Genomic DNA, 12,500 nt, shown 5'->3' with positions numbered 1-12,500 from the left:
TGTGACATATTCCAGTGGTCGGTACTGGGCGCTCAGCCGGCCAGCTGCTGGCCATCAATCACACAACTGGGACGGGGAACATTAGTAATTTTAAATAAAATAATAACACAACTTGTGATTTATTTATTTTCTTCTTAAGGTGCTGTCTGATGAGCAGCTGTTAGCTTGGTTCTGCTCACCCCGCTAGTCTGCCATGAGCCTCTGGATAGCCGGCTTAACAGAAGCACCACCTAATGACACCACCACTATTTATTTCGTCGTCATTCCTCTTGAACTACAACGATGTGTGTGTGTTTTTTTTTAATGCAAACGGTAAATACAAACAGTATCGCCGCACTGTAAAAAAAGAAACTGCACTTTCCTTCATCAGTATGCTTCGCCGTGCACATTAAGTCTGCACGAAATGACTAATTCACCCTACAAATATTCCCACGTGGCTTTTTTTTTTTTTTTTTTAAACCACCTTGAGCTGAGACAAACGATCGGGCTCTAATGGTCGCGGCGCTCCGTAAACGGCATGTAAATCAGCAGCGCCGCTCTCCTCGCTTGCTTTCTGTTCTTTTCTTTTTCCTTTTCCTTTTTTTTTTGTAAAGGAAAAAGGAGCGAATCCCCGCGTATCGTCAGACGCCACCGTCATCGATCGGATGAGCAAATTCTGAAGAGACGGAGTCAAATTAAAGCGTCCGTTATTATTTTTTTAAATCCCCATGTTTCTATGGGCTGAATAAATATGACCAGTGAGGGAACAGTACAGTATCCCTCTCGGCTCCTTCCTGGAGATTTCTTTTCACGTTTTTTTTTGTGAATTGTTACCTTTCTTAAAGCGACCGGCAGCTTCAGGAGCGTTAAATCTCAATGTTTGGAATATTTTATTATTATTATTGTATTTTATTGTTCGTGGTCTAACTACAATTTTCAAGGTCAAAAGTTAACTTCAGTTTAAAATCAATTTTCATTTTTTAAAAGAAAGCGCTTAAACAGCTCTTAAAGTAAATGCAATGTCATGCAATAAAAATAACAAATGCAACTGGGCAATTAAAAATACTTTTTTTCTAACATTCCTTTCGTGTTGATGCCGATATATATTTGTTCCCCACGCGTTTTAGGATATCAAGCTCCTAGATTTCTGCTACCACCGCGATAACATTTGGGAGGATTACATTTCCTCTGAGGCGCTCGGAAAATTGAAAAAAAAGATTACCCAAAACATCAAAACACTGCAGGGTTTCTCACCGAGAACAACGTGCCTGTTATGTTGCAAAAGTATTTCTGTTCTTCAGTAGAAGGTGTTTTCTGTACTGGAGCTCCCCAGTAAGGTCCAGACATCGACAGTAACTGGGACATTGCTTCTGGGAAAGGATGTTGCTGTTAACAGCACACAGAATTAAAATTACCTCATTTTATTCAGATGGCAAACACCTCTGCAGCAGATGTAAAAAATATATCTAAGAATCTGCATTGCAAGATACCTATCTATCTATCTATCTATCTATCTATCTATCTATCTATCTATCTATCTATCTATCTATCTATCTATGTATCTATCTATCTCTATCTCTAAATATATACACAGATATATATATAAATATATACACATATATAAATATATATGTGTGTATCTATATATATATATAAATAAATATATACACAGATATATAAATATATGTGTATCTATATATATATATATATATATATAAATAAATATATACACATATCTATATCTATAGATACACATATATATATATATATGTGTATCTATATATATATATAAATAAATATATACACATATATATATAGAAAGAAATATATACATATAAATAAATATACATATATATATATATATAATATATTTATAAATATATATATTTTTTTCTTATTTGGTTGAACCATCTCTTTAATCCTTAACACTTTATAAGTTAAAACTGCTGTTTGCAGATTTGTAGCAGTAAGTGGCTATTTTCGAGCTCGGCATCATTTTTTGAAAGGTCGATATTTTCCACTGCAACAAACACAAGATTCAGTGGATGCTCTTGAAAGTCATCCTGTGACCATTTCCTCGCCAGCGGCAGGTCGCTCTCAGACCCTCCCAATCCCCACTCTGCATCAACACCACAGCTGTGTGTCCCAGGGGATCTAAGCAGGCCACTGTGGGGGGGGGGGGGTTACATCTCATCCCAGCATCAAACCCCCGGGCCCTCACTCGTTCCATCATCATCGTTGCAGAGCCGGCTCCGTAGTCGAGCGGCGAGCGAGCGCTCACTGCAGCAGCACCTCGTTTTTTTTTTCTAGCCAAGCCTCCTCTCCATTCGCCGTTGCCTTTTTTTTGGCTCCGCCGGATCGGTGCGCACGAGGGCAGACACGTCTCATTGCATGAGCTTTTTTTTTTTTTTTTTTCAAACAGAGCTTGTTTCCATGGTGACCCCCCCCCACCCCCCTCACTCATGCTACGTTTAATGGCAGCGGAGCACATAATGCATTCGCAGTCATACATCCCATCTTCAACAGTCACCGGCCTAGCGTTGGGTATTATTATCATGATGATTGTCGGGTCCACAAACCTGCAAATCACTCGTGCACGCTCATTACAAGTCCGATGAAAATATATATATATATATATATATATATATATATATATATATATATATATATATATATATATATATATATATATATATATATATATATCTATATATACATACACATATATATATATATATATATATATATATATATATATATATATATATAGGATAAGGAGCACGGGGAGCAATGTTTTCTGACAAAGATGAGAGCTGACTGCTGAGACGGACATCTGCTCCACCTCTCGCTGGCATGAAGCGCCACACGGCTGTCAGTTTGTTTTCTTTGTTTTCTCCGAACCCCCCTGTCATATTTTATGAAATGATGTGTTCCCCTGTTGCGGCCTTTTAGTAACAGGGAACACATCATTTCTCTCCCCCCCCGTTGGCTGTCTGGAGATGGGTTAGTTAAGGCGCAATAGAACATAAAGATCTCTCTTTTCCTGTAAAACACTATGCGGCTAGAATCGCTCCACCTTAGCTGCCCTTTGACCTCGCTGGCATATTCGACACCATCATGCTCTGATATCCTTGGCATTCGGGGAAATGTGCTTCATCTCCACCGAATCCATATTATTCACATGACGGATGGAGTATATTTATCTGACTCGCCCGACATTTACCTTTTGACTTTGACTTTCTCGACCGTGATGGTTAAACGCCCCCGCGCCGTGTTTGTGGTACTTATTTACTAACTTCCCCGTCGCCTGTCATTCCCCTTCTATCTATCATCAAACTACAGTACAAACGCGGTTTTCATCTTGGCAAAACGCCCCCCCCCCCCCCCAAAAAAAAAAAAAGAGCTCCAGGGTTTTCAGCACCGGAGCCAAAAATAGCTCACTCTGTCATCCCCAGTAATGGTCTACAAAGACTCCATTCTACTGCCAGCCGGCGCATTAGAAGATTGTCTGCACGGGAGGCATTCTTCGATACCTATACTCTCGTACAGTAATTGGTAAGTAAGGATGTAGTTTGTTTTTTTTAAACTTTTTTTTTTACCGCAGCTCATCATATTGAGCGAGATGTGGATGGAGCGCCGCTGCACCCAAAGGGTTACGCGGAGTCAGCCGCAGTCTAAAAATAGACTGTTGCTCTCGCCTGCCTCTGCACAGGCCTCTGTGGATCTCCGCCCTTAAGCTCTTGCACGTGAGGTAAAAATAACCCTCTCTGTGAAAACACGCACACGCACACACACACACACACACACACACACACTCGCGGTATGTTCTTCGCTCTCAGCCTCTCTCCCCGGTGACATAACACAATCTCTGGCTGTTAAAAAAGATGCATAAAAAAGGCTCCGATAAAAACATTGGCTGCACATGATTTGCTCCGTGGGGCATATTTTAAACTGCATTTTGCTCGCAGCCCCGCTTGAAGCAACACGCTAGTGAACACCTTTTCGCACGCTGTAGTACAACAAAAAAAACACAAAATACTATTTTAAATACCTTTGACGCCGGGCATTGAAGTACATCAGCAGTAGCGGACTGGAAGCAAGCATCCGCACGTCTGTAATTTTGTGTCCATGTTGTGCGTTTGCAGACCTCCAGGTTGACATGGTGTGGTCGGATGAAAGCGGCTCCGTGTGCTTTAATGGGATTATCATGTACTTTTGGGTCCGAGGCAACGCGGCATTTAATTAGGAAGGGGTCATTTTCACTGTGACCGGCTCATCCTGAGCTGCTGTTATTACTGCCATTAAAAAAATAAGGCTTCACTGCCACAGCTTATTGCAGGATATGGTGGTTATTAGCGATATAGTGTCAGAAGTCACAGCCGGTGGACAGGATGATGTTTAGTGATGTGTGGTTTGCTTTTTAGATGTTTTTATTTTAAAGGTTTTTTCAGGCAGAAGAACATCATGAAACATGGGGCGACTCAGTCACCCAAATGCAAACATTCATAACTGTAGCTCTCTGCACACAAAATACTGGTTTTGTTATGTACATAATACTTTTTTTTTGTTGCAGTATCTTCAAAGGATTGCTAAAATGACTGCAGACATAGAATTGTTTTTCCTTTTGGTTTGTTCAGTTATCTTCACAACATGAAGGTCCTTTCTTCAAATTAATTAAATGACAGTGTATATGTTCCCCGGGGGTTTGCCTCCAAGTCGGTGGGATTCAGTTTCCATAATTGCTCATACTATAGTTATGAGGTTATGAGTTATACGTTTTCACGAAAGCAATGCTGGATGAAGTAATAAGTGTCTCCATCAGATGATTGCACATGATGCATTGAACCATCATTTGTCTTAATGAAAAGGGATCAAATAAACATGTTTGGCGTCCCGCGATAGGAAGTGAAAATAGAATTTATTGGGGAATGCACGAGGCTCTGGCTCTCAAACATAAAAGCATATTCGGACATTCCCAGTTTAAATTGTTGTCACGTTTCTGTAAATATTTCGAGATTGATTTTTTCCGTCCGATATGCGATCGTGGCTGACGCTCATTCCCAATCAATCGGATGCTAAGACTGGTACACTTGCTGCGATATAGTTCTTCACCAATATCACCACTGGAAAACTGCAGATGGACATTTAATATCCAGGAATCCAGATTGTAGACCACCACTAACTGCCCATGTTACATTTTACAACACTTGGTTAAAGGTTATGTTACGATTTGAGACTTGATGGTGACAAAAGTGTTGAAAATTGTTGAATGAAATGTTATTTCACAAAATGTAACTGAAGCCGCAATCATTCCTTAATTTAGTAGCCTAGCTTAGAAGCCCAACAACAATAATAAATAACATAATTTGTAGGTATTGTCTGGTGTGTGGCAGAGCCATGAAAAAAAATCTTTCAACTTGCTCTGAGCAAGCACAAATCTTTTGTTCCACACCTCTGCTTTTTGCTGTCATGGAGTCGAGCCCATTGTGAGTCATCAAAATACCCCCCCCCCCCCCCCCCCAAAAAAAAAACCACATTGTTTTCACCTGACAAACATTCTTGGCCGGCGCAAAGCCCCCGCAGGCAAGAAAATAGACTTCTCCCTCTGTATGCACGGACACGAATAACATTGTTTATTGCTTATTTCTGAAGACGTGTCTTTCACCCGCGCATGTCTTTGCAGGTTTTATTCGAAACGCTAACGCAATTCACAGCTCGGCTCTTTTTGAACAGATCGGGAAAAAAAAAATTCGGCGAAAATCGGCCCATCCACCCAATTTTCCATCTACCCTCGCCGCCTTTTTCTCGGCCAGGGAAATAAAGGCCAAGCAGGCTGTTATCAGCGGGGGGGGGGGTTGAATTGGACTGGGATTTAGACCTAGAGATGTTCAACAGTGGCCCCAGCTCGGCCCACAGGTTATTATTAAAAGCCTTGTAATAGGCTAGATTATTCTCCAGATATGGGCTTATCCCTAAAAGACTCCACAATCAAATCAATGGAGAAGATGAGGGGGGGGGGGTGAGGGCTCGGCCTCGGCCTGTTAATGCTCTCCTGCCTTTTGTAGAAAAACGCCTTCAGGGGTGCTTTTGGGTGGTTTTGATGCGATTCTTTTGTTACGCTTAATGGACTTGCAGGTGGTTTTTATATTGCTATAAATTCTGTTTATTTACACTGCTTCACTGGTACACTAATAGGTTTTATTATGCGGCAGGAAGGTGGTAAACTTTGCTCTCCAGGTGAGGTTACCTTCAGAGCCACAACGAGTTTCACACTTTTAAATGGTAAAGTTTATCATGCTTTTTAACTGGATTAACAATTCCATCATCAATGGATTAATTGTTGCTTTTCAGTGGTTTTATATTTTTATGAATTGCATAACTTTGGGTTTTGAACTGTTGGTTATACACGGAAACCTTTTGGCGCATTTGGATGAGACTAAACGTCTCCATAACAAATGACTGGAATGAGCAGCTATTCACAGCGTTGTCCTCTTCATAACGTTTTCTTTTTTAATCCTTTTTATAAATTGAATTCATGTAACTGTCATTTACAAAGTCATAAAACTGTTAGGAATTAAATTTAATAGTAATAATTATTCACATTCGTGCCAACTGCTGCCCGTCGCTCAGATAGTAAAGCGGCCCGTGAGCACATAAAAATCGATGAAAGATATTATTTTCAAATACGTAACGACACAATTAGCCTCTTGTTAGCATCCACGCCGCTATATCCTCGCCATTCTTTAGCCTCTTTTTCCTTTCTACACCAATTTGTGTGCAGCAACAGGAGTCTCAGAAAAGTGTTCAAATCGAATCCCACCAAATGAGCGATGTAAATAAATGAGAATATTCCACATGCGGCCAGAATTACAGTAAATGACATTCACGAGAAATATAGAAATCCTCTTTTTTTATTTTATTTATTTTTTTGCGTCGCTAAATGAAAACATTCCTTTCCTTGTTTCTCCTCGTTTGAAGCTTTAATTTGAGTTTGTCCGTCTGGCTCCTCAGTAATTACCTGTCCAAAAAAAAAAAGCAGTCGCAGGCCGCGCCGGGCCCCCGTCATCCCATTTAAGGAGGTCCATTTGCATTGTGGCAACGTGGTATTTTTAGCCTTAATGCGTAACGTGCGCTTTTGAAGAGGACGGAACGGGGAAAAAAAAAGCAGCGCCCGTTTGAAGACGGGACTTCAGTCGGTGACATAAGCCTCGTGCCGCTAATCTTCAAAGGCCTGTGTGTGTGTGTGTGTGTGTGTGTGTGTGTGTGTGTGTGTGTGTGTGTGTGTGTGAGTGTGTCGCCGGCTCTCCTTTTTCGTCTTTTGTATTTGAAGTCGTAATTGTTATTTGATTTGTGCTCTGCTCTGTTGAAAAGGCCGGCGTGATGATAATTACGTTGCCTTTTTCTCCTCCACCTCGCTTTGATTTTTACGCGTGTCCCTGAACTCGTCGGGGAGGTCTTGTCATTTCATTAACGATGTTGCAATATGGTATGCGAGACAGGTGAGGTGGCAGGATCACCTGTAACGATAGTCACATGATCACTGCTGTCACATGATGACTAGAGCGGTGCATCTCTGTATGCGGGGGAGAGGTGGGATCGAGTCTCTCTCTCCCTGATAACACACCCTGATGGTAGGTAGGTGGGTAGGTAGGTAGGTAGGTAGGTAGGTAGGTAGGTAGGTAGGTAGGTAGGTGGGTAGGTAGGTAGGTAGGTTTGTAGCAGTATACCTACCTACCTACCTACCTACCTATAGGTTGGTTTGAAGCAGCAGCAAGCAAGATTACATAGATATAACATACAAATATTAAGTATGAAAAAATGCACAATATATACAATAAAATAGCAGAGCAGGACATATTAAATTCAAGAAAACTGAAATAATAAAGGAAATATATACATGTATAGGAACCTCTCACTGTGAGCTGGCCTCCGGTGGACGTAGCTGTCACGGTAATTATCGGTTAGCCGCGCAGCTCGAGGCCACATTGTGTCATTTCCCTAGTTAGGGGATGACGGGAGTGCTGAGTGCACGGAAACATTCTTCACACTGTTCCCTCTGTGTGAAGAAGACTCCGATGAAGTCTGAGCCCATCACTCAGAATGACACCGGTGAGAGGCGGAGACATGAAGGGCTTATGCTTCACCGTGCAGTGGTTCAATATGGATAGGGCCCATGCTGCAAGGGAATCGCAACACTAAACTTAAAAGCTTAAACTTTATTGCATTCGTCTTATTACACATATACATGCATACGCTACCGTGTAATTAAATTGGCGGGGCTAACATTTGAGCAAACACTCACTTAATACCACATCCAGCAGACGTGACGCATTCCTCGGCAATAATTTAGAGCGATATTTCTTTAAATCTGCCGGATGAAAATCTAATATTCCCATTTCCTTTTCTCTCTGTTTTAGCCTCTGCCAGCTCCTTAGAAGAATATGTAGGTTTTACAACAGCGGATGTTTAACTTTCTTTAATAAGTGTGTTTTTTTTTCGGATGTTGGACTATAACGTAGAGACATCTTTTTCTACTTCTTCCTCAAAACAGGGGCTTCTGGGAACGGGGGTTCATGGGAGCAGAATGTATAAAAGATGGGAGAAGCTGTGTAGCTCTGCAGAGTTGTCGGGTTCATTGCTACAAGCAGCGCCTACTAAAAACTGGCCTGAAATAAAGAATGGATCCAATTGGTATTTTCCAATGCTTCATGGTTATTTAGTTGTCGGCTGCAGCAAGACGTTCAATCCTGGATGTGCCGCTTGACGGCTCCTCGGGCGACTCTTGTAAATAAGTAAATAACATAGCCATGACACAGAGGGGCGAGCTTGGACCTGAGGGTGTTTGTTCATACTAGATACATAATTTAAAACTTGAGAAAAAGAACCACACAAAGCAAGCCCGCATTGAGTTGTCATGAGGCAGAAATGAGTAAGCCATTCTCTCTGGAAAATATTCTGCAGATGAAGATGAGCATTACAGAGGAAATGTGCAAATGCCGAAAAGAAATGGAAACGGTCATTAATTAAAGAAAATGTCAAAAACTAAGCACAGACAATACATCTCAGCAACTTGAACTCTATAAATAAGTAATTTCAACCTTTATGAACTTATTTTTTCAAGGTGCTTAATTCCAGATTCAGAGTATATTGAGGAATTTCCTCCACATGACACGTACACAGAGCACAGGGAAGCTCCGATGTATGATTTTGATCTTTAAATGTTACGTAACTGTTATGCAACTGTTATGTCTTAACAGTGCTGCAGTGTAATGATCCCCTTTGGCCATTCGGAAATGACGTGAGCATAAAGTTGTGTCTATAAGTGCTTCTCCCATCTCCCGTTGCAGGATGGCCATCCAGGTTGACAAGTTTGACTTTGAGAGTCTGCCACAGCCGGACCAGGAGACGGCTCGCTTCACTAACCCCAAACAGCTGGAGGAGGAGCGACAGTACGCCCAGGGCTCCCAGATCAACAGCAAGCTGGGCATCTGCTGGAGCATCATATCCTTCCAGAGGGTGCATGTGTGGTCGAGTTGCAGCAGAGAAACCAAGCCTGAGCTGAATATCACTAAAAGCACAATATTACGTATATACTGTATATATTTTTAACGGTTTACATTCTTTGTCATGCATTTTTCAATATGGTGGTCGCACAGAAATCCCTCTGAGTTTGTTGAACGTTGCCGTCGGTTGACAGTCAAACATCTGGATCCCACATCTGGAAGACCCCCCCTCTGGCCAGCAGGCAACTTGTTCTCCCGCGCTGACAGATGTTCAAAGCGTATGGCGCTCTGACGCTGTGGAGTGATCTCAAGGCAACACTCTTTGCCCTGAGATCAGGTGAAGGTCGTACTGTCGATGCATGCTGTGTCTCACCTGTTGATGATACAACACCGGCACAAGAAGGTACCGTCGGGTCACATGGTACAGCAAACCCCAAGCAACAGATCTACTGAGACGTCCATTTATGTTGTCACAATGTGTTCGGATTCATATTACTCAATGCCGGGCAGACTTTTAACTTCATGTGACCGTCTCCATGCGCCTGTGAAGGTTTCTCAAGTCAGGAACCTGAACTTGACCACCTTTTTTGAGGTGATCAAGCTTTCCCCCTATGCGGATGACACTGTGCTATTCGGGTTCGTGACATCCAGTGTTTGCTTGCAATGAGATTGAAGGGTGGCTCTGCAGGTTTCAGGACAACGTTTGTGGAGATGAACTGCAGATAAAGTTCATTTCTCATCAGTTTGCCGGTGAACATATTTGGAGATTTAAAAAAACAAAACAACTGCCTGTCAGATTGATGGTGAGCACGGTGTACAACTGAAGTTGCCATTATATATATATATATATATATATTTTTTTTTTTTATGAAGGCGCAAACACCCCCATCATTACGTGGCATTGTTTTATCTACAAGTAATTTGGCAGCGTGTAGGCAGAGGACGAAGAAAGAAAATGACACACAAATATATTCCCTAACAAGCGAGTCTGACGGCGCTGCTTTTTTACGGTTGCATAAATCAGCCCGAAACGGCCCCGTTTGTTCATCTCACACAATTTAGAACATGCGTTATGAGTGCAATTTGCGAATTCAAACACGTTTCCCTGGGAGCTCAACAGCATTGAGCTCCAGGCTCGAGCGAATGCATCGACGGACGCATTCTGGCCGAAACAAAAACATTTGGCAAACGTGCCGATTTAAACTTGTGTGAGAAAAGAAAGGAAAAAAAAGTAGTTATGTTACCAAATATTTTGACATTTGAAGCGCCCCACGTTAACATATAGGTACATTGGATGGAATATCCCAAACACAACGATTATTAATTTAATGGACCAACACCGTGACGTTATTAAGTTAGGTCTCGATGCTATCCTAGCCGTGTGTGTGTGTGTGTGTGTGTGTGTGTGTGTGTGTGTGTGTGTGTGTGTGTGTGTGTGTGTGTGTGTGTGTGTGTGTGTGTGTGTGTGTGTGTGTGTGTGTGTGTGTGTGTGTGTGTGTGTGTGTGTGTGTGTGTGTGTGTGTGTGTGTGTGTGTGTGTGTGTGTGTGTGTGTGTGTGTGTGTGTGAGCATCGTGACTCATCAGCCTCCCCATCCTTGGAATAGCACCATGTAACAACAAGAGGAATACAAAATAAAAAAAAGATGATTACAGCGCGTGTCACACTCTAAAGCACTCACTTGGCCCTGAGCAAAGTAACCGTCACTTTAATTTGTAACTTATGAGTCCCCGCCCCCCCCCCCCACACACACACCCCCCCCCCCCCCACCCCTCCCATAGTAATTCCTGTTGCGTTGATGGTGTTCAGTTGTAGTGAGTCGCTCATATTGGAAGGAATGTGTTAATGGTGTCTTCCACCCTTGAGAGGGTGGTTATTGCCAAGCTTATGAATCTTCTCTGGTTATACAGTGGAGAATTTAAATGGTCCCTTAACCAGCAATGATATCCACATCACAGTTATTATTGTAACACCCTGTAAAGCCGTCTTAGACATCATCTAGTGAGACATCCCAGCCAGCCAGAAGCAACGGCGTGTTACGGCTTCAACGTTGTCCAGGTCCCCTTCGAGGCCTTGTTGTTCTCGCATGTAATCCTCATTTCATTAAACTCAACATGGATCTCGGGGGTCTTCGGAGCTCCCGAACCACCGGCCCACTTTTTATGTGTTTTTACTACAAGGAATTATTTATTTATGCAGGTTCTTTCCGATAGTGAGAGATCCCATGAAGCGAAGGACTTTACTACAATCATTTTGACTGACGAGTTTATTATATAGCTCATGAATACGCGCCAATGACTCAAATATTAATGTGAATGTAGGCTTTTAGCTTGGGGGGGTACCATATATGTGGGAGTGTGACGATATGAACATAAATAATCTATAATGCCCCCGACCCAAAACGCATCACCCCCTCCATTTATTTATGTTAATACTTCACACGCTGTCCCCTTTTACTGTCCTTTTTTTATGGTTTTGTACGCGTCCGCTTAAGCAACTGTAACGCTACATGGACACGTGAAGGTAAAGTTTACAGACCGATACAAACGGTTAAAACCAGGCGAAGGGCTGAAAAGACACGGCTCTGTTTTTTTTTCATCTTTTTATTTTGTGTCGCTCAGGTCGAAAATAAATAAAAATAATGCCGATGATGGAAAGTCCGTTATTCTTGGTGGACAAACAACCTGTACGTGAAATCAATAGATTTAATTTTGTGACTGCTGCAGGGTTGCCTTGCTTTAACCTGTTGCCACGGTGACCCCGACCTGGATACGTGCCAGAAGAGGGATTGATGGATGGGAAGAAGAAGAGGCCATGTTTTGACCCCCCCTTTTCATTTAGCTGCATTCATACTGTACTAGACGGATGTACAGATGTGTAGAAATATGTTCCCTGTTTCTTAATTTGGTTTAGAGACGCTTTCATCAAAGTGGACGTGGCTTGTTTTCCTTCATCTGTATTTAACAAGAGGACGTGGCTCTGAGAACTTTAAGGCGCCGCACAGTTAACCGAACGCCGCT

At 42.1% G+C, this 12,500-nt stretch overlaps 1 protein-coding gene across 3 annotated transcripts in view; it reads left to right on the top strand.

Annotated features, from left to right (window-relative positions):
- Nucleotides 1-12,500, top strand: part of trappc9 (trafficking protein particle complex 9) — a 126,118-nt gene that overhangs the window by 70,128 nt on the left and 43,490 nt on the right. For all 3 annotated transcript variants that reach the window (XM_034545834.1, XM_034545833.1, XM_034545835.1), the window contains one exon: nucleotides 9,327-9,480. In XM_034545834.1, the coding sequence (XP_034401725.1) occupies nucleotides 9,327-9,480 (154 nt within the window). The remainder of the gene's footprint in view (nucleotides 1-9,326; nucleotides 9,481-12,500) is intronic.

The sequence above is a fragment of the Cyclopterus lumpus genome, chromosome 11 (genome assembly GCF_009769545.1).
Source record: "Cyclopterus lumpus isolate fCycLum1 chromosome 11, fCycLum1.pri, whole genome shotgun sequence".
NCBI classification, from domain to species: domain Eukaryota; kingdom Metazoa; phylum Chordata; class Actinopteri; order Perciformes; family Cyclopteridae; genus Cyclopterus; species Cyclopterus lumpus.
The sequence above is the reverse complement of the archived record's forward strand: the minus strand, read 5'-3'. Positions and strand labels throughout refer to the sequence as shown.